General features: G+C 35.4%; 1 protein-coding gene and 1 long non-coding RNA gene across 6 annotated transcripts in view; one reads left to right on the top strand and one right to left on the bottom strand.

Moving 5' to 3' along the window:
* The first annotated feature begins 1,083 nt into the window (after positions 1-1,083).
* SERPINB10 (serpin family B member 10) overlaps positions 1,084-22,309 on the top strand; it is a 30,102-nt gene continuing 8,876 nt past the window's right edge. The window contains exons 1-6 of the mRNA XM_074207276.1: positions 1,084-1,326; positions 8,213-8,389; positions 9,959-10,027; positions 10,488-10,625; positions 14,629-14,746; positions 19,792-19,934. Of these exons, the coding sequence (XP_074063377.1) occupies positions 8,222-8,389; positions 9,959-10,027; positions 10,488-10,625; positions 14,629-14,746; positions 19,792-19,934 (636 nt within the window). The 5' untranslated portion in view covers positions 1,084-1,326; positions 8,213-8,221. The remainder of the gene's footprint in view (positions 1,327-8,212; positions 8,390-9,958; positions 10,028-10,487; positions 10,626-14,628; positions 14,747-19,791; positions 19,935-22,309) is intronic.
* Positions 6,876-22,309, bottom strand: part of LOC141502525 (uncharacterized) — a 45,812-nt gene continuing 30,378 nt past the window's right edge. For 2 of the 5 annotated variants that reach the window (XR_012472579.1, XR_012472576.1), the window contains 3 exons: positions 21,775-21,908; positions 9,111-9,342; positions 8,007-8,369 (listed from right to left, as the gene is read on the bottom strand). This is a non-coding gene — a long non-coding RNA (uncharacterized LOC141502525). The other 3 variants (XR_012472578.1, XR_012472577.1, XR_012472580.1) reach the window with 3 other exon arrangements.

The following is a 22,309-nucleotide window of genomic DNA, read 5'->3' on the forward strand; positions in this document are numbered from 1 at the left end:
AGTTTAAGTGACTTGCTCAAGGTCACACAGCAAATGAGCATATCTGAGGTCAGATTTGACCTCTCATTCACCTGACTCCAAGCCAATGCTCTATCCACTTCTGCTTCTTTATAATTTCTATGTTTGATAATAGACTTAGGAGAAGCTCTGAGTTAAAAATATTTGCTTACAAAAAATCAGGAGCCATTTTCAGGAGTGGTTTCCCCAAAGGAATGACAAGTATCTGTCAAACAGGGAAGACTAGAGAGTATGTATGAATGAAGGAAGGAAGTATGTATTAAACTTACACTATGTGCAAAAAATTACAGAAAAGTAAGACAGTTCATTTCTAGAATTAAGGGGAAACTCTATGGAAGATTATTATACTTGAACAGGTTGCCTTTTCCATGTACCTCTATTTTTTTTTATTCTCTTTTTTTATCTTTTTATATAGAACAAAAGGTTTAAGGTATCTTCTCTTGGATGCAATGACCTGGGAAGTCTTCATTCAGCAATAAATGGGTCTATGAATTTTGCTATAAATGCTGTAGTTCAGTTTCATGAATGAGGACGTGGAGAATTGTCTCTCCACTCCCTGCAGTCTTGAGCTTCTGTAGTCAGAATCCATTTCTTTCACAGCACCCATTTATGTGAAATACAAATGAGCAAATTTAATGCACTTTAAACATCTAAGAACACAGACTAATCATCAACTGCTAATTCTTTTAGTCCTATAGCAGTCATTTGGATTTGAGTGAAATGCAAATTATAAGCTATGGCTGCAATTGGAAATAGATCTGACCAACTTTATTTTTGCATGCCTGAAAGCAGTGGAAAAAAAGGGACATCGCTATGCAGTGTCTGCTTACAGGGATCAGTTGCCACTGCCACTCCCATGTGTTGCAATCAGATTTAATAAAATTAAATCGAGCATCAACTTGAAGACCTTCCATGTTGGCCCTTTTACAAGTCTGCTCAGAAATAAAGGATGACAAATACCCTCCCTTGGCAAATGAGGAATCCCATTAAGCCAGAAAACCAGGGGCTACAATCTGCCAGAGCTCAGGTCTGCACAAGTAGCATGAAATGGAAAATCTTAATCTTTTCTAAGTCAAGCAAAACTTTCAAGTCTCCACCTCTCAGAATCTTTTTATCTCCCCTTTTCAGTAGGAGGAGTCTGGAAAAGAGGAATGGAAGTGTACAGGAATGAATGAAGGGGGTGTAGCCAAAGAGGAAGAGGCAGCCCGAACTGATACTTTTTGGCAGTTGCATGTTACTTAATACTATAGTCAAAGGCTCTTACCAAAGCACAAAATTGCCATTTCTGCTCCTTCAAAGAAAAATAAGGTAATGTTAATATATCTTAAGTGTTTTAAAGTTTAAAATTGTTTTTGTTATTAGATCATTCAATTTTAGCAATTTTTATCAGCCAAACCTTGTTGGAAATGATTTCTTTAAATATCATAGAAATAACTATTTTCGTTATTGTAACTTTTTAGAATTCTTAAATTAAATGGATTAGAGGGTAAAAAGAAGGGATGTTTGCTTTGGAGAAAGGGCTAAGAGAGGGAATTTTCTCTCTCTGAAGGTTTAAGGACTTTCTAAAGGGATAGGAGGAAAGCTCTACTGGGATATGGGCTTTGGGTCCGATTCTGATTTCTGTTTGCCCTGATTCAATTAGCACAGGTAGGATAAAATAGTGAACTGGGATAATTATCAAGATTATGATTGTTTGCTTTTGACTGGAATGGAGTGGATCAGATTTTTGGTTATACTGGAATCATGAACTGCTCATAAGGAAAGAAAAATAATCAGTATTTTTACTACATTGGTAGGTTTGTAAAGCTAAATATATTATCATGAGTGATCATCACAACAATTCTAGGAAATAGATGCTATTATTATTCCTATTTTACATATGAGGAAATCGAGGCATGTAGAGGTTAAGAAATTTATCTAGGACCACACAGTAAGTATCTGACGCTGGTTTAAAACACAAGTTTTCCTCTACCAATGTATACCAGAACCTTCCTTGTAACTTATGGTGTGAGATTAATTAACTCAGGCCTTTCTGTCTTAAGGTCAGTCTTCCATCCCACTATTCCAAGATGCTACCTCTCAGGTTAATTCATTCTAAAAGAAAATCTCTCCAAACTAGTTAGTGAAGCAAAGGTCATATTGTTAGGGAAATTATTTGTCTAATCTTTTCTGCAGGATGAAGGAACTATTATCAGTGCTTGTCTGGAATTTTCTGTGGGTCTCAGACTTCCTTCCCATCATTCAGTCTAACCTTCTCAAATGTAAATTCACTAAGATAAAAGAAAGCAACCTCAGCCCCTTTCTCTCAGCCCTCTTCCACCTGTCTGGCTCTTAGCCTTCCAAGAACTATGCCTGACTCTAGTCATATCCAGGTGGGTCACTTCTTGATACCCTCCCCGACTCCTCCCTACATAGGAGGTGAGTTAGGTCTACTCTCTTCTCCATGCTGGACCCATGTGGATCTAAACCTAGTCACCAAGTTGTGAATATTTCTCTTTACTCCCTCTTAGTTGCCCTTGATATTCTGACCAGCCCAGCTTGTAGCTGTTTCTTTGCTTAACTTTATTACTTCTACTAAAACTGATTATCTTGCTGCTTCTCCTAAGAGTCTAATCTATGTATTTTTGTAGTAACTTGTGAACTTTTGCAGTAACTTGTGAATTAAAATATAAGCCTAAGAGAAAACCTAGTGATTTCTTCACACATAGACCCTTAAGCCCCCTTCCTTCAAGCTCATGTGTAATTTGAATTGAAAAGTATGTGAAGTTCATAACTCAATTTTTACCTAGCCTTACTCATTAAATGGATTGACTTCCTCAGTTATACTGTGCTTGTTAAAGATCTTAGATAAAAAGTTGAAAGTCTCCCATGGCATGACATCCAGGATCAATTCCTATTGTCTTGATCCATTTCTGGCCACTGGACCTAGATGACTCTGTAGGAGAAAGTGAGGACTTAAATTTTTGGCTAATCCCTATTTAGGACCTTTCAGGTTTCATTCTTTTAACCCTACTTCTTTGGATTTGAAATCTTTTGTTATGAATCACTGAACAGGCATTTGAATGTGGGAGGATCAGTCCTAATCCATAATCACTCTTTCCGCTACTCCAGGATATGGTTATTGACATAATACCTCCCCTATTGGCAATTCCATGAATTTTAATGGAACTCTGGGTATATCATTTCCAATCTTTGTCCCCAAATCAACTGAGATGGAAAGACTAGGTTCACTTTCTGAGTTTGTTCTTTTCAATTTATATCTGCAAAAAGAAATTACCTGAACTGTTTAATTGAGTTGACTTCAGTTTAAGCATCTAGGTTATAGAAGTATAGGCTGAACCTTAGGTTTCTACTACATGTAGTTCCCTTTTACCCAAAGACATTATTTAGTCCCATAGTTAAATTACATTTTATTCCTTTTTAAAAACTTACCTTTGATTTGGATTTACTGCATATAAAGAACATTTATGGAAATATCCTATGAAATGACAAATCCTAAGAAGGTATTCTTTCTTTTTTCCATTTCCATGTGACCCCTAAAGAAATAAAGAAGCCTACAACAGTATCATTCAACTTGCTGGTTTCAAACATTCCTCTATTACATTTAAATGAGAGACTTAACACTAAAATCATTATCTCTCTTCTAGTACCCTTTTGTAATTAGGTATAAAGAAAAATGGAGCTGAAAAATAGTCTCTTTGGCCTGGAATTAGAAAAGAGTATGCTTCTCTTTCCCCAATCCCCCCTTTTTTTCCCTGCACTGACCAGCAGATTATTGACAGTTGACTCTTGTGTGACTCTCTAACCCCTTCTAAGAAGTTTCCTGCTCTGACTTGGACACATTTATCAATGTCTATCTTTAGTCAGTCTGTAGCTTCTACAAGTCACTATTATATTTTAGTACATGTGAGTATTGGGCCTTGAAAAAATCAAGCCAGGAGGCAAGTCCAGAGGATCCATGTCTGAAAAGGTCAAGAATGCTTTACTGAAGAACTTTTTGCATATTGAAGTTCCCCCTCCCTCTGGAGAATCCTTTAACTCAAATAGCTTAATTAAATTAGACTGTTATTCTAGCAGTTTAAAAATTTAGGAATGCAAGCTCCCAGAAATCAGGAAATATGTCTTTTGTGTGTGTCTGTTTTGTGAAGTACTAGATATTAAATAAATAAATGAGCTTTTTAAAATTGAGAGGGTAGTGAAGAGCTTTCCACAACCCTATAGAGAGGTCCTTGTGGCAGTTAATCAGCTATGTGGCACAGTTATGAGCCTGAAGCCAGGAAAACAGGAGTTCAGATTCAGACACCTAAATAACTTTGTGTCCTTAGGACAGTCACTTAGTTTCCTCAAAAGGAACAAAAAGGGGGGAGGGACAATAATAGCATTTACCTCCTCTCCCTAGCCCTGAGTTGTTGGAAGGATCAAATGAGATAAGATTTGTAAAGCATTTATGTATTAGGTGCTTAATAAATACTTATTCCCTTTTCTTCCCCTCCTCCCCCTCCCCACCTCTTTAAGAACCTCCTTCAACAATTTATGTAGGCAAATAACCTAATTTAGAGTCTTAAAGGTTTCTTAGGGCACTGAGAAATGATATTAATTGCAAATGTGTATACCACTGCTAAATGTTCTAGATTCCAAGGTCTAAAAGCCAATCTTCCTGTACACTGCCACTAATCAGTGATTAGGGTTATTTTTATGCTAACAAAGATGAAGATAAACTCATACTGATTTTCATTTAAAAATCAACTTTTGCACTGCAGAGAATCTTTTCTTTGAATAATTTAAGAACAAATCTAAACTCTAGCAACCAAGTAGATAAAACTCCAGTGGATTCAGATACTGAGATACTTTTAAAGTCACTTCTCTACCCTAAGTGGATGGTTTGGTCACAAAAATCACATCTGTTTCAAAAAAGGTCTGGGTCTAATGCAAAAGAATATAATTTATGCCTCACAGGCAAATAAATTTGATAAATAAACCATAAAAACTGGTGGTAAAAAAGTATAAATGAATTATTTTATTAAATATAATTTTATTATTAATTTATTAAATATATAAAAGGTATAAATACAAATTAATTTCAATGAATATAAATTAATAATAGCAATATATATATATATATATATAAATAATTTAAAAATAAACAATAAAAGCCAATTGGATAAAATCTCCAGGCAAAGCAGAGAAGAGTATCTTACTTTTATAACAATAAAGAAGCCAACATCATACTGATACTGAAATTGTTTTCCAAGGATGATGTGGCAATAGCTTTATGTCAAGATGGAAAAGCTGATTGGGTTAATAAAAAGGTAGTCAGAAAATTCATAAATTTCTTGAATAGGGGAAAACCACAACCAGAATGTAACTTGCCTCAGTTGCTAAATCTGAATTCTGCAGCAAGAGAAGTCCAGTCTTGATGCACTTTGTTCATTTCAAAAAGAACTTTAATTGTGCAAATAAAATTATATCAGCAAAGGGCTAGGGGATTAATCATTGAACACAAATTGAGTCAAATGATTGATAACATGAATGTATACTATGAGTCCTAATATAAAGTTCACAAAGAAGCTTCTCTCCAAGTCCATCTTTGGAAACATACATATCCTCAGGACCCTGGAGGTGGAAGGGGGTGGAAGAAGAATGATTGACTTATTTAATGGGTACCCAAGCACTGTACTGTAGGGCAGAGGTGGGTGTCAAAACTCATGGCCCCACCCCATGGGCATCATGTATCCACCAAACTCCAGGAGTAGACAGAATCAGATAAAATGATATTGAGAAATGTTTAAAAATGAATTAAAATAGAATATAAATTTTAAATATGTGATTTTTCTAAGTCAATGTGCCTGTTTCTATTTGAGTTTGACACTTGCTATTGGGACTGTTTTCATAGTCATCATGTCTATGCATATGTTTTTTCCTACTAAATTAATCAAATTAATTATTTTAGTCTCATGTAGACACAAGTTTCTCTGTATACAAGGTGGCTAGTCTCTTTATAAGAGATCCATTTTCTAATTGATTTATTTATTGTATATTTGATTTTTATAAATGCCGAGGTTATGAAATCCAGTGTTAAGAACTTCAATATGGTTAACAAAGTATTAGAAAGAGAAAAGTGAAAATCCAAAATCTATAGTCATTCAAGAGATAAATCTCTTTTTTTTCTCCTTTCTAAAGAATGATAACAGTGGAGTAGAAAAAGGATAAATTCTTTTTATTTTCTTCCTAAAGAGAGAGAACAATGTGAAAAGAACTCTGGATCAGGAATGAGACTTGCCACTTGCTAGCTCTATGACCACAGGCCAGTCAGTTATCCTCTCTGATCCTCACTTTGCACATCCAGAAAAGGAAACTAACTTACTTGTTCTATCTTCTTCATACCAGTGTTTGTAAACTATGTTGCTAGGCATGAAGTCAGTATTTCCTGAGTTCAGATCTAGCCTGAGGAACTAGTTATGTGACCCTGGACAAGTCACTTAGCTTTCTTTGCCTCCCTTTCCTCAATTAGAATATGTGCTGGAGAAGGAAATGACAAACTATTCCATTATCTTTGCCAAGAAAATTCCAAATGAGGTCACAGAGAATTGGACAATACTGAACAAAAACAACTAAGTATTGTATAAATGGGAAATTCCCCCCCCAAAAAAAAACTTGAGAAAGGGAAATATCCAGAGCCTTCAGGGCAGGGATTGTCTCTCTCTTCTGTATCCTCAGAGCTAAACCCAGTATCTGTCATATAATAGGTGCTTAATAAATATTTATTGATTGGTTGATATTTGCCTTCCTATTTTTTCTATCTTAGATTCTTTTATACTAATAATGCACTATAATTCAAATTGAAATCAAGAAAGAGGCAACAGATAAATTTCTGGTAATAAACACAAATTTATTGTATATTTTGTTCCTGTGAGGAGATATACTTGATGCAGAATGCAAGAAATGGTACCTGACCTCTGGGATCTTTCATGCTAATTAGACAGATAAGAAATACTCACAGGAAAATAACATATGATGTCAGAACAATAACACTGATGCATTAGAAGGCTATGAAAAGTCAGGAGTGAGAAGACCACATTCCACCTAATTAGTCACAGGAATGTTCAAAAAAGAAATGGGATTTGAGATAGGTCTAAAAGAAGTAAAATGCAGGAATAGAAAGGAGAGGTCATCTTAGGTAGAGTGGGAGTCATAAACAAAGGCCTAGAAGTAGGAAAGAATAATGCACAGATCAGAAATCTGAATACTGAATGCTTTCCTTTTATAACAAAGGAAAGATTTAAGGTTCAGAGATCATATCATCTATTTTTCATAGACAGTATTGGGCTAATGAAATATAGTTGGAATAGGAAAGGATTGAAAATTGAAACCTTGGTTCTAGAGTAGCCTCAATAATTCATTAGTCAATTAACTTAATAATGTCTAAACTATGCATTTATTTTATTTTATTTTATTTATTTTTTTAGGTTTTTGCAAGGCAAATGGGGTTAAGTGCCCAAGGCCACACAGCTAGGTAATTATTAAGTGTCTGAGATCGGATTTGAACCCAGGTACTCCTGACTGCAGGGCCAGTGCTCTATCCACTACACCAACTAGCAGCCCCAGAACTATCCATTTTAATCTTCAAATGATTCCATTGACTTTAGTTTTTAGATGCGTCAGTTTAATTCTAAGAGCAAATGTATTTTTGAGTCTTACTAGCAAATATTTTAATCTTTTGTATGTGGGAAGCCTTTTTGAAAAGCATAAGATGAAAAAATTGGTCTCTAGAGTATGACAATTTGTACCAGGCATCTTCATCTTGGAGGTGTGTTTTCTCTTACAGAGCACACTAGGCTGTCATTTCCATACCCTGTGATCCTCCATTGGTTTCATGCTGACACCTCCAAGGGTCTTCTTGCCCCTCTTCTGGGCTCTGCTTCCTCTAATCCCATGTCCTCCACCTGCTGCTTTCCCCTAATTTTTTTCTCCTAAGAGTTCAGAGATGAGATGTGATGTTACAGGGATTGGGGCTAGATTTTCTGGGCAATAAACCATCCCTGTTCTGGGCACAACTTTATCTTTGCCTCAGGAATCAAGAATTATGGTTCTGACATAGAATAATTGTTAATTTTTTTTTTACAGAAGGAAAACTGGCTAAATATAGGGAAAGAAATATTTACAGACTATTTTTTTAATGTATTATTTTTCTTAGGTTTTCCCAATGGATTCTTTAACAACATCAAACAATCAGTTTGCTCTTGAGTTTAGCAAAAAACTAGCTGAGTCAACTGGAGATAAAAACATCTTCTTTTCCCCCTGGAGTATTTCTACTGCTTTGGCCATGATCTATTTGGGTGCCAGAGGGAACACTGCAACACAAATAGAACAAGTAAGTTATAACGTTCATTGATGGCTTTAAAAAAATCAAGAAGGTAATGTTGTTTGGATATGTGCAAATAATTTCTCATAAAAATATAAGCTTCTTGAGAGCAAGAGCTCTCTGTTTTTGTTTTTGTGTCCCTAGTGCCATGCAGCTGGGCACTTAGTGTCTAGGAAAAATGATTGAGGACAAATTTCAATAACATCCCATAATGAAAAGATAGATGATTGCTAATTAATGAATTACTAAGATTAGGGATTAAGTGAGTTACCTAAAGTCACACTGCTCACATGCAACAAAGAGTAGATGTGTAAAATCTTCTTTAGTTAATTCTACATCAGCAGTAGTGATTGAAGAAGAGCTTTGGGACTTGGAAAGGAAAACTGTGGCCAGAAAAGTGAATAACCCTATTAAAAAAAAACCATGCTTACCATTAGCATTTACAACCTGGTAACTTATTCATAGGGATATCACTCAAGTTTATCTTATATGACATTTAAAAGCTTTATCTATATACTTATCTTGATTGTCACTAAACCATTATCAATAGGTGAAAACACTAAGGAAAGATGGTTAGGCACTGCTTGGTGAAGTCAAAATAATATCAACTTGTGTAATAGATATAAGTTTATCTGTGATTGCAATTCTGGTCTATCAGACATAAGGGAACAGCAGAAAGTTGTTTTGATATTGTAGTCAAAGTTTTAGCTGTTCATCCTTATAGGCTCACCTTGCTGATTGTGTTTTCTCATCCAGAATAAGACATCTGCTGTAAGTCTCCTCTCCCTCTATATTTTTTTGGCCTTCAGGAATATACATCAATACCTCTTCTTTCCATTGGCTTTGGCCAATTAAATTAACTTTGTTCTCAGAAAGGACATTGGTTCCTTTTAGAAAATTTCCTTTTAGCTCACTTGCAGGAGATCTGGAGGCCTTCATCTCATCCACATCCTTCCTGCTGACTTGCAAAGGAAACAACAAGATAGGGACAAAAGAGAGTAAGGCAATATCAACTAAGCCACATGGTGATGCTGAACTGAGACAATCATGAGAACAAAGAAGAAAAAATATAGCATTTTATAATAAAAATGTACAAGAGACAAGACATTTGCTTTGTAAATACAGACAGAACTTACAGTCAAGTTTAGGTTCACCTTAAAAATATCCTCAAATGAAAGTGAAACTTAAAGAATAAAATAACTTCATCTATAAGGCTATATTAAGTAATTTATCAACCAATGAACTAGGCAGCTGATGTAATTAAAAATGCAGTCATCTTGTCTGAAATGAAACAGTAGAAATGTTCAAAAAAGAAAAACAATAAATTCATTTAAGCACTGATTTAATATAACTATCAATTTTTATGACTATCAAAGAATTCTTAACTGAGAGCTCAAACTATCTCTTCTATATACCATTTAGATGATGTGTCGATCAGTTTAGCTAATTATTTGCTGGTAATTGAGGAAATGACCTTAGAGCATCAAACTGCATGAATTATATTTATTATATAAGGAAATTATTATATAAGGAAATTTTTAAAAGAATTATTTTTTAATTCTGCAACTATAATTACAGGTGCTTCAACTTAACAAAGCCCAAGGAGCTGAAACAACCAGTCCTCACTTTGAGAAGAAAAGGAAGACGGTATTTCTTATTCTCCCCACTAGAACAGTCACTATTATTACACAGATTTTAGTAGATTCCCTAAGCAGGCATGCAAAATAGACCAAAAAACATAACAAATTTGCAGTATTTTTTAGTATCTTCAAAAAGTCTAGTTTTTGTCATCCTTATTTCTTTGTCTTTTATCTTTTTTTTACCCTCCTCTCTATCAACATCTCTTCAAGCACATTGTTACCTTGCCCTTGGGAGTCTATGCTTAAGCGCATTTCTAAATAACCAGCAAAGACTTCCAAAATTCTACACTAAACCAGCTGAATTCCAGAAGGAAGATCTCACTCTTTCAGTTCAAGATTTTCAGCATTTTCTTCTGGTAACACTATCTCCTTCAAACAGTGCACCAGAAGACACCATTTAGCATTGTATAAAAATTCAATGTTCTAATTGTTTTCAAGAGTTTTAAAACACCCCTTGTCTTTTGAAGGAACTTGGCCCAAGCAAGGCAGAAGACATTTACTCTGATGTCCAGGCACTCATGTCAGAAATCAACAAACCCAACAATTCCTACTTGCTGAAGACTGCCAACAGGTTATATGGGGAAAAAAGCTACCCCTTTCATTCTGTAAGTATATCATTGTATTGGACCCATGACTTCAGCTGCATGGAGACTCAAAATCTACCTAGAACTCATAGTCATAGGGATTTTCCTGAAAATCAGATCAGGAGAATAGAACTTATTGGGGTCAAGAGGTAAAATGTTTATTTGTCTAATTTTTGATAACTTGAATGTAATGTATAATCTTAATAGTAAGTGTTGACTGAAAATGAATAGATAACTTTAGATGCTTAAGGCTAACTTCATCTATATTTTCCAGAAATATCTAAAAAACAAGAAAAATACTTTGGTACAGAGACACAATCTACTAATTTTTTTTTTGGAAAATTCAGATCAATTGAAGAAATCAGAATTGGCAATGAGGAAGCAAAGCTTTCATTCTTTGCAGATGATATGATGGTATACTTAGAGAACCTGAGAAAATCATCTAAAAACTCCTTGAAATTATTAACAAATTCAGCAAGGTAGCAAGATATGAAATAAACCCACATAAATCATCAGCATTTATATCTATCTATATATGTGTGTGTATATATGTGTATATATGTGTGCATATATATATATATATATATATATATATATATATGCATGTATGAACAACAAAGCCCAAGAGCAAGAGATAGAGAAATTCCATTTAAAGTATCTAGAGACAACATTAAATACTTAGGAATCTACCTCCCAAGACAAACCTGGAAGCTGTATGAACACATTTATAAAGCACTTCTCCCTCAAATAAAGTCAGATCTAAATAATTGGAAAAATGCCAAATGCTCATGTTTAGGTCTAGCTAATATAATGTAAATGACAATTCTATCCAAATTAAATTATATATACAGTGCCATACCAATCAAATTACCAAATAACTACTTTAACTCAGCTAGAAAAAATGTAACAAAATTCATCTGGAGCAACAAAAGGTCAAGAATAACAAGGGAACTGATGGAAAAGATGTAAAGGAAGATGGCCTAGCTCTCTACTAGATCTCAAACTATACTATAAAGCAGCAGTCATCAAAACTGCCTGGTACTAGTTAAGAAATAGAGTAATGGATCAGTGGATTAGGATTGGTTCAAAAGAAGTCACAGTAAATGACTACTGCAATCTACTATTTGGCAAACCCAAAGACATCAGCTTCTGGGATAAGAATTAACTATCTAGGGGCAGCTAGGTGGCACAGTGAATAGAGCACCAGCCCTGGAGTTAGGAGTACCTGAGTTCAAATCCGACCTCAGACACTTGATAATTACCTAGCTGTGTGGCATTGGGCAAGCCACTTAATCCCATTTGCCTTGCAAAAACCTAAAAAAAATTAACTATCTCATAAAAATTGTTGGGAAAACTGTTAAATAGTATGGCAAAAACTTGGCATGACCCACACCTCACACCTTATACCAAAATAAGGTCAAAATGGGTACAGGATTCAGACATAAAGGCTGACAACATGGATAAATTAATAGACCAAGAAATACTCCATTTATCAGATCTATGGAAAGGGTATAAATTTATGACCAAACAAAGATTAGAGTACATTATAAACTGAAGAATAAATGATTTTGACTATATTAAATTAAAAACTCTTGTACTAATAAAATCAATGCTGCCAAAATTAGAAGGAAGCAGAAAGCTGGGAAATAATCTTCACAACCAGGAGTTCTGATAAAGGGCTCATTTCTAAAATATATAGAGAATTATATCAAATTTATAAAGTTATAGGTCATTCCCCAATTGATAAATCATCAACAGATATGAAAAGAGAGTTTTCAAATGAAGAAATTAGAGTTATATCAATATATAATCATATGGGAAAATGCAAATAATTATTGATTAGAGAAATGCAAATTAAAACAACAATGGGGTGTTACCTCACACCTATCAAATTGGTCAAGATGAGAAAAAGAGAATAGGACCAATGTTGGAGAGGTTGTGTGAGGATTGGGTTGATGCATTGCTGATGGAGTTGTGAAGGGAACCAATCTTTCTGGAGAGCAACATGGAACTATGCCCAAAGAACAATAAAACTGTTCCTACCTTTTGATCCAGCAATTCCAATTCTAGATCTATATCCAGAAGAAATTATAAAAAATGGGAAGAGGCCTACATGTTCCAAAATATTCATAGCAGCCCTTTTTGTAGTGCCAAAGAATTGGAAATTGAGGGGATGCCCATCAGTTGAGGAATGGTTAAAACAAGTTATGGTACATGAATATAATAGAATATTGTTCTATAAGAAACCATAAAGGGCCAGACTCTAGAGAAGCATGAAATGACTTACAGGATCTGATGCTGGGCAAAGGGAGAGGAACTATGTACACATTAACAACAACATTGTGAGATGTTCCTCCTTAATGGAAGCAGCTCATCTCAGCAGTTAGGACAACTGTATTAGACCATCAATGGACAATGTAATTTCCATCCAGAGGAATAAAAACAAAACAAAATAAAACAAAACAACAAAAGAAAAACCAACCCTTTAGAATCTGATGAACACTTTAAAAAATTATCTCTTTCCCTTACTACTAATTCCTCATACTGAAAATGACTCATATGTAAACAGTTTATCCAAAATATGTATGTATAATGCTAACCTGAGTGTTCACTGCTGGGGGGAGGGGAGTAGGAAAGGAAGACAGAAGGAAATTTTGTAACTTAAAAAATATACATGTGTATATGGATGAAAATAAATAAATTAATTTTAAACAAAGGAAAATGCTGATAAAATCAGGCAAAGATCAATTCCTGGGTTGAAAGTCAGACTTCCTATCAGATGTACTGATCTCATAGTTAATAAATGTAAGATGCAATCCAGGTCTTCCTGACTTCAAATCCAGGATCCTATTTGTTACCAGACACTAAGTACAATGTCATTGGAATGAAGTTAAACTGATCAATAATGGGAATCAGTCTCAAGCTGCTGGGATTAAAGTTAACCTTTCAAGTGAGGACTGCTTCTGAGATGAATTCCAGAGGCAGGTGAGGTCTCTAAGTGAAGCCCAATGGTTGGTTTTCAGTGAATTTCTCCTACCTTTCTTCTACTAAGTCATATTGCTGAGAGTTCCTGGATAGTGATAAATCCTAATGGCAGCTCTAGGATGGTCAGGGAATAGAGTTCTTGGAATCAGGAAGACCAGAATTCAAATTTGATCTAAGACATGAGCCAGCCATGTGACATTGGACAAGTCACTTAACCTCCATCTGCCCCAAATTCTTCAACTATAAAATTAGAATAATAATAGCATCTACCTGCCAGGGTTCTCTTGAGGGTCAAATTAGATAATTGTATTTATTTAGTTTTTTTTTTTTTGGATTTTTGCAAGGCAATGGGATTATGTGCCTTGCCCAAACTCACACAGCTATATATGTATGAAGTGTCTGAATTCAGATTTGAGCTCAGGTCCTCCTGACTTCAGGGCCAGTGCTCTATCCACTGGCCATCTAGCTGCCTCTAGATAATATTTGTAAAGAGTTTATCAGTCCCTGGCAGATCACTGGATCTTCACAAAACATGTTCCTTTTCACTGAACAGTTGAGAGAATCCCACATTTCGAACTATACCAAAAGAACCAAATGCCAAGAAGTCCTTGGTGTTTTGTTGGTGGCTACTATTACACAGGAAATTACAGTTTTGGTTTCAATTTGATTTCTATGGTATCTATAGGAACCAAGTAAAATCACCTACTTGGTTCTCTTGCATGAGAGTCATCTCAAACAAGTACTTCAATTATCCCTTTCAAATCTACACATAGGCATTGTCCTAAATAAAAGAGCAAACGACCAGAGTAGAGGACAGAAACAGAGGATAGATTTTCTTCCTTCTACACTGTTAATACCTAGCAAAGTGACCTTCTAGACCTGAAAGGGAGAATAGAACTTGCTGGTTCAAGAGGCAGAATGTTCATTTATATAATTTTTGATAGCTTGAGTATGATGTATAGTCTGACATAATAAGTATTGGCTGAATATAAATAGATGACTTCAGACACTGAAAGCTAACTTGACCTGTGTTTTTCAGGAATATTTGGAAAACATAAAAAAATACTTTGATGCAGAGCCACAGTCTGTTAATTTTTTAGAAAATGCAGATCAAATCAGAGCAAAAATCAATTCCTGGGTTGAAAGTCAGACTGAAGGTAAGTTGAAAGGCTTTATTTCCCTCCCTTTCATTGAACAAGTATTAATCGAACTTTTATTTATCTATTTAATTTTAAATAAAATGAAAAATGGGGTTTCATATTTAAAATATTTTAAATCTTTTATCCAAGGCTCAAGCTATCTAAGGTCATAAATGGTGATAACCAGAAAGTTGGGCACCAGGTAATATAGGTTTGGGCATGAGTTACTAACTCAGGAATAGATTCTCCTAAGGTATAGAGATCCTGTGACATGTTATACATAGGTAACACGTCCTCAGAAAAAAAGTCAGAACTCACTGAAGGTGATACATATTTCATTCAATATACTTACCATTGTAATTCATGGTAGTTTATTCCATTAGTACCATGGTGACATGACAGAAGCTAACCTTTTTCCCTCAACCTGTATCTGGATTATAAAAATCTGAAGTCCCTATCAATTCATAGCTTTAATCCATTAAAAATTGTAATTTAAATTAACAGCCATGCCATAGAAAAAAGTATTTGACCAACTTTTCCTTTATTAAAATCAAATCTTAACATATAATTCACCTATAATTAATGAATGAATGAATAAGCAATGATTAAAATCGTATGTACATGGACCATAAGAGTTGTCTGAAGCTCCAGGCAGTTTAGTTATTTGCTCCAGGTGACCCCTGGTGGTAATGACCAGAAATAGCATTTGAATTAAACCTTGCTCGAGGATAGTTAGGTGGCACTGTGGTCAGACAGAATGCTGGAATTGGGGTCAAGAATATTCAACTTTGAGAGCTAAAATCTGGCCTTGGACTCCACCTAGTGTGTGTGACCCTGAGCAAGTCACTTAACTCGATTTTTTTTCTCAAGTTCCTCTTCTGTAAAATGAACTAGAGAAAGAAATGGCAAATCACTCCAATATCTTTGCCGAGAAAACTCCAAATGGGGTCACAGAAAGCCAGACATCACTGAGAACAACTAAACAACCAACAACAGCAGCATTCCTTGCTCCAGTGGTAACAGGTTAGCTAGCAACTTCACTATCCTGTTTTTCTTTACAGCAGCCATATCACATCCAGTTTGTTTTAGAGAAATACCAAATAAAGTAGGACATGTTTAAGGAAATTGGGAGTGGGGATAAGAAATGGTTTCCTATCTGTAGTTTTCATATCTGTATTTCCACCTGAAAGTTTCCGTTGAAAGACACAAAGCAAGTATAATTGTTAATGATCACATAAGTTATGATCTTTGTTTCACATCTTAGTCCATTGGCTAATGTGTTAGGTTTAGAGTGCTTCCCTCACCAATGCAAACAGAGATCACTTGTTAGTTAAAGAAGTGGGTGTAAGAACCAGATCTAAGCATGATGCAATAAAAATTACATATAGCAAAGGGCCATGCAAAGACAGACTAAAAATTAATTGGAAATTAAATAACCTAATGTCAACAATGAGTGAGCAAAAAACAAATTATAGAAACAATCAATAATTTCATCCAAGAGAATGACAATGTTGAGATAACATACCACAACTTAGGGAATACAACCAAAGAAGGGGAAATTAGGGAAATATTATATTTCAAAATGCATGTATGACTAAATTAGAAAAAGGAAACCAATGAATTGAGCATTCAACTAAAAAAAAACTAGAAAAAGAACAAATTAAAAGTCCCCAATTAAATATCAAATTAGAAATCCTGAAAATTAAGGGTGAGATTAATGAAATTAAAAATAAAAAGTACTGAATTAGTAAATAAAACCAGGAATTGTTTTTAAGAAAAAAGCAAAACAACAAAATAGATAAATTTTGGTTAAATTGATTTTAAAAAAAAACTGACGTGAGGGCAATGTGGCTTTCATTTGGTAGCCTCTGGAAGTCAATTGAATTCTTACTTACTTGAAAGGAGGGTTGAGAAGAACTGTCACCCTTGAAAACAACTGGAGTTAACTTGATCCTCTGGGAATTTTAGTTTTACTCTGTTAGCAATGGACCTCTGGGAAACTCAGAAAAAGTTAATGTTGTACTCATGTACAAGTAACCAGAAATTCTTAAAGCAAAAATACTCACCAGAGGTTGACCATACCATGCATCTCTTAGGACTGTGGTTATTGCATGAGTGCTTACCACTCAGCAGTGCTGTTTTGTTCAAGGACCTGTGTCCAGGAGGCATTGCTAGTTTGGGCTGAGTTACTTGTTAAAGTTAGGGTGAAGGGAAAAGGTGAGCTCTGGGTAGTCTCATAGATCATTTAAGAGATACTATTTGGCAGTATCAGAAGTTACCCTAGTTGAAGGATTTTAGCTTTTATTTCTACAGAGATAAAAGCCATCCCCTTTTCCTTTCCTACAAATTTACCATACCAATTGAAGCAAGAGAATTAAATGGTATTATAATGAATGGTATAATATGAATTCTCATTGATATATCAGGGAAATTTGGATCTAAACTCTTCCTTCCAAACACCTGCTGGAATTAGTGGAGAATATGGACTATATATCTTTAATTTTTAACCACACTTCTAAAATGGAGTATGACAAAAGCCCAGGGCACAAGTACTTGTACCTTACTCAATTTTAATTCATCTGCAAACATATACATTTCTTCATTGTCATGTATGTGTATGGTAGTAGTTGTTCAGTTGTTTCATTTCAGATCTTGGTGATCCCATTTGGGGTTTTCTTGACAAAGAATTTGGAGTGTTTTGCCACTTTCTTTTACATATGAATGAGCAGAAAACTGAGACAAACAATGTCTCAGGTCAAATTGAACAAAGATACTAGAAGTGGTTTGCCATGTCCTTCTCCAATGTGTCCTGATTTTATTTTATTTTTCCTTTTTTGGTTTTGCAAGGCAATGGATTAAGTGACTTACCCAAAGGCACATAGCTAGGTAATTGTTAAGTGTCTTTGAGTTTAGATTTGAATTCAGGTCCTCCTGACTCCAGGGCCACTTCTCTATCCACTGCACCACCTAGCTGCCCCATGTCCCCATTTTAAAGATGAGGAAATGAGCATTATAGAGTTAAAAAAAATTCATATCATTCTTTTGCAATCTAGCAGAAGATAGGTGGCATATTCATAAATATTATACCATTTAAAATATGATTAATATTAATAAACTTAATTGATAATATTTATTAAGTACCAACTGCATTACAGGTGAGGCAGTTAGGTAGCACAGTGGACAGAGCACCAGACCTGGAGTCAGAAAGACCTGAGTTCAAATGTGATCCTTGATAACCGCTAGCTCTGTAATGCTGGGCAAATCCCTCAGTTCCTCAACTTTAGGTTTTTTTTTTTTTTTTTTTGCAAGGCAAACAGGGTTAAGTGGCCCAAGGCCACACAGCTAGGTAATTATTAAGTGTCTGAGGCCAGATTTGAACTCAGGTACTCCTGACTCCAGGGCTGGTGCTTTATCCATTATGCCACCTAGCTGTTCCAAGTTCCTCAACTTTAAAATGCAGACACGCTGGAGAAGGAAATAGAAAACCACTCCAAGTTTTCTTTGCCAAGAAAACCCCATGGACAAAAATCCATGGGCCACATAGAGTTAGCCTGGATTAAACAACAACATTCCAAGTCCTGATTCATATCTGGACCCTGGACCCTGGTCCCAGATAGTTCTAGAAGAGAAAGTGAGACTGGTATCATATCACAGCACCCCCTAGCTCAAATCTTATTCATGTGCTTGTCATGGCATCCCTCCCTGATGTCATGGTCTTTTTTGAGTGCAAAGGATAAACATCATCAACTTAAGAGCCAAACAAAGGTTAAAAGATATTCCTCAGCTTTGAGTAGACTCTAATATACGAGATAACTTGTAAACAATCGTATGCAAACAAGCTATAGACAAAAGAAATAGGAAATAATGAACAGAAGGAAGTAAGTATAATTAAGAGGATTTGGGAAAGTCTTCCTATAAAAGGTAGGATTTTATTAGAATCTGGAGAAGTCCAAAGAGGCAGAGAAGAAGAGGGAGAGATGGAGTCTCTTGTGCCAGGAATAACAAGGAGATAAGTGTAAGCTGGCTGAAAGAGTATACGGCAGGTGGGGAGAGAGATGTCAGGTATATAAAGGCTAGAAATGTTGGGGGAAGAAGGCTATTAAGAGCTTTGAATCACAGAAATAGGATTTTATATTGGAGCCTGGAGGTGTTTATTGAATAGGAAGTTGAAATGGTGAGATTTAGGCTTAAGGAAGACTACTTTGATAGCTGAGTAAAGGATGAGCTGCAGTGGGAAGAGCTGGGTGACTTCTCTCACCAACCTGTACTATTTCAAAGCACAAAGAACTCTCTCATTTTCTGCTGCTTCCTGTGGGTTCATCTGTATTTGGCCTAGCATCACTTCCCCCTAAGTCAAGGTTATCCAAGTAAACTCACAGCCTTGATGGGACATGATGAGGGATGGGGGGCCATTGATTGGCCAGCTTCTTTGGGAAGACAACCTTCCCTTTATGGTAGTTGTATTAGAATGCCCTGAACTTTTCAGGTTGCTCATGGCAAAAACACCTATTATCTGGCTCAAGGGGCCACGAGGAAGAACTAGATCAGCAACCTTAGCAAAATCAGTCCTAGGCCTTATGCATGAGCTGTGGTACCCTTCCTGCTGCACCCCACCCCCAGTTTTCTAGGAGTCAGTTCATTCCCCTCCCTCTTCCCCTTTCACTTTCTTCCCACCCCTCTAGAATGGGCAAACTTTTTTTTTAAAGGAAAACAAAAGCAAAACACCAAAAATGAAGAAACCACATTTTTTACAAAAACTAATCAAGTCACTTATAAATTTTCCACCAGCCTGTTAGCTTTGTACTCAAAAGAAAACCAGTTTACACTTTACAATGAAAGCCAAGATCTTAATCTCCTCTTTTTTTTCTTCTTTTTTTTGTGTGAAACATCAGGGTTTTGTGACTTACCCAGTGTCACACAGCTAGTAAATGTTAAATGTCTGAGGCTGGAATTGAACTCAGACTCTTGACTCTAGGGCCAGTGCATTATCTACTGTATCACCTAGATGCCATGCCATCCTAGGTAAAATCCCCCCCAAAAAACCTATTTTCTTACTCTTTCAGGCAAAATTGTGAAGCTTCTACCAGATGATTCTATTGATTCTATGACTAGATTGGTTCTAGTAAATGCCATCTATTTCAAAGGAAAATGGAAAGAGCAATTTAAGACTAAAGATACAATAGAAAAACCTTTCAGAGTAAACCAGGTGGGTACCTAATGATCAATAACAATATTTATGGAGCATGGTGAATGTTATCCTTTATTGAAATCCTTTTTACACTTTTTACCTAGGTTACTCACTTAGTGGAGGAACAGGATTATTCATTTTTCAAACCAGAATTGAATAATGCTTTGAACTATAGAACTTCCTTAAGCACAATCCTGACCACACCCTCCCCCTGACCAACGTCAGCCTTGGTTATTCCAAGGACAAAGTTAGAATCATCTCCAGAATTGTACCCCCCATCAAGTATTCCGGGAACACCTGGCCATCTCTGAGTGGCATAGTATCTAAGGAAAGGAGATTAAAGACAGGCAACTCCTAAATAAATAAAAATCACAGATACCTTTGAGAGAAGACAAGAGGAAGCTACTAGAAATTTGGTTTAGAGCCTGGGGTAGGCAGAAGCACTCAGGGAGAGTATGCATATATATATGAGTATGTGGACATATGTAGAAATATACACGAATATATACATATATATATATATAAATATGTACATACATAATAGATATCTTATAAAATAAACTAAAATATATTTGTATAAATATAGCAGTTCCATGTTATATAATAAATATATATATATATTTTGAATTAAATATTTACCTAAATTAATGTTTATTTCTTCACTTCCTTTAGAATCAAGGAATTAGGGAAGACCTAGAGCTATATCTATTACAACTCCTTCATTTTTGCAAATGAAGAACAGGTTCAGAAATAGTGTGGTTTTGTAGTATTTAGAGCAGAAGGGAAGGAGGGGGAAAAAGAAGATAGGAAACAGAAATTTATTAAGTACCCGTTATGTGCTAGGCAAATGCTAAATGCTTGACAAATATCTCATTTGAGTCTTAGGAGAACTCAGGGAGGCAGGTCTTATAATTATTATTACCTGTATTAAATTGATAAAACAGAAGGCAAAAAATCATTAAATGATTTGCCCAGGATCACATAGCTAATAAGTTTCTGAAGCTGGATTTTTGAGCTTGGGTCAATGCTCTATCTACTGAGATGACTACTTATCAACCAATCCATCATTAAACATTTATTAACCATCTCTTATGTGATAGGTACTGTAGTATTTGCTGGGCAGACAAATGGAGTCAAGAGGACCTGAGTTTGAATGTGACCTCAGACACTTGATATTTACTGGCTATGTGAACTTGGGCAAATCCCTTAACCCCATTCTTTGCAAAAAACAAAAAATAAATTGTGTTACAATTAAACAGTTAAGTGTGAAAAATTAAATGCGCATTGAAGTGAAGACTTCACTTGATTTATCTGATAAAAGAATTTTGACTTTGGAATTGGTACTATGAGCAAGAAATGAAAATTCTTAAAAATTTTCAAAATTTGTTTGAATTTAAAAAACACTTAATTTCCTTCCATTTATACCAAATTTCATCATAATAGCTAGAATTTATATGGGAATTTGTTTGCAAAGTTCTTTACATGATGCTCATAATAATTTTATGAGGTTTGTTGCTAATATTATCCTCATTTTACAGACGAGGAAAGCAAGGCAAAGAGGTTATATGCCCCCCCCATGCCAAGACCATCTGCAACATTACCTTCTGCTGAGTCTTTGGAGTTGCTTTCTTTCCATTAAGTAAAGCCTATCGGAAATCCCCCATTTACAAGTTTTACCTGGTTAGCTACAAATCAGCAGTTGCCTCCCAATTATTTTGACTTGACATATATATGACTATTAAAAATGTTTGTCCTAATTGAGATAAGGAATAAATCAATGATTTCACAGATTATAGAGATCTTCAGGATTAGGAAATTCCCTCTAACAATGCAGGTTGGAACCTGTTTTGCCACTTACAGTTTTAGAATGTCTGACACAGAGGTCCCAGAATGCTGACTTCAGGTTTACAAGTCAGCCTTAATGACAGGTAGAACTTGGGTCTAGATCTTCATGGTTTAGGACAGCTATCACTTCACTATACTTTCCTGCACCTGTAAAACAGAAATTACTTGTTAATTGTAGGGGTAATTAGGTGGCACAGTGGATAGTGTCCCAGACATGGAGTAAGAAATTCTCATCTTTCTGAGTTCAAATCTGGCCTAGGCAAGATTTATGTAATCCTAGGCAAGTCACTTAACCCTGTTTGACTCAGTTTTCTCACATGTAAAATGATCTGGAGAAGGAAATGGCAAACTAGTCCAGTATTGTTGCCAAGAAGACTCCAAAAGGTATTGAACAACAGAACATTTATAGTTTATATCTGGAATATATGCTCTAGATCTTGCCAATGTTTTCAGGAATCACAATGGTTTGTTTAGACTGCCATACAGAGATTGGCATTTCCACAATTCTTTTCTATGCTCTTGCCCTTTTAGAGTATCAGTTCCAAGGG

Source organism: Macrotis lagotis, chromosome X (assembly GCF_037893015.1).
Source record: "Macrotis lagotis isolate mMagLag1 chromosome X, bilby.v1.9.chrom.fasta, whole genome shotgun sequence".
Classification (NCBI taxonomy): domain Eukaryota; kingdom Metazoa; phylum Chordata; class Mammalia; order Peramelemorphia; family Peramelidae; genus Macrotis; species Macrotis lagotis.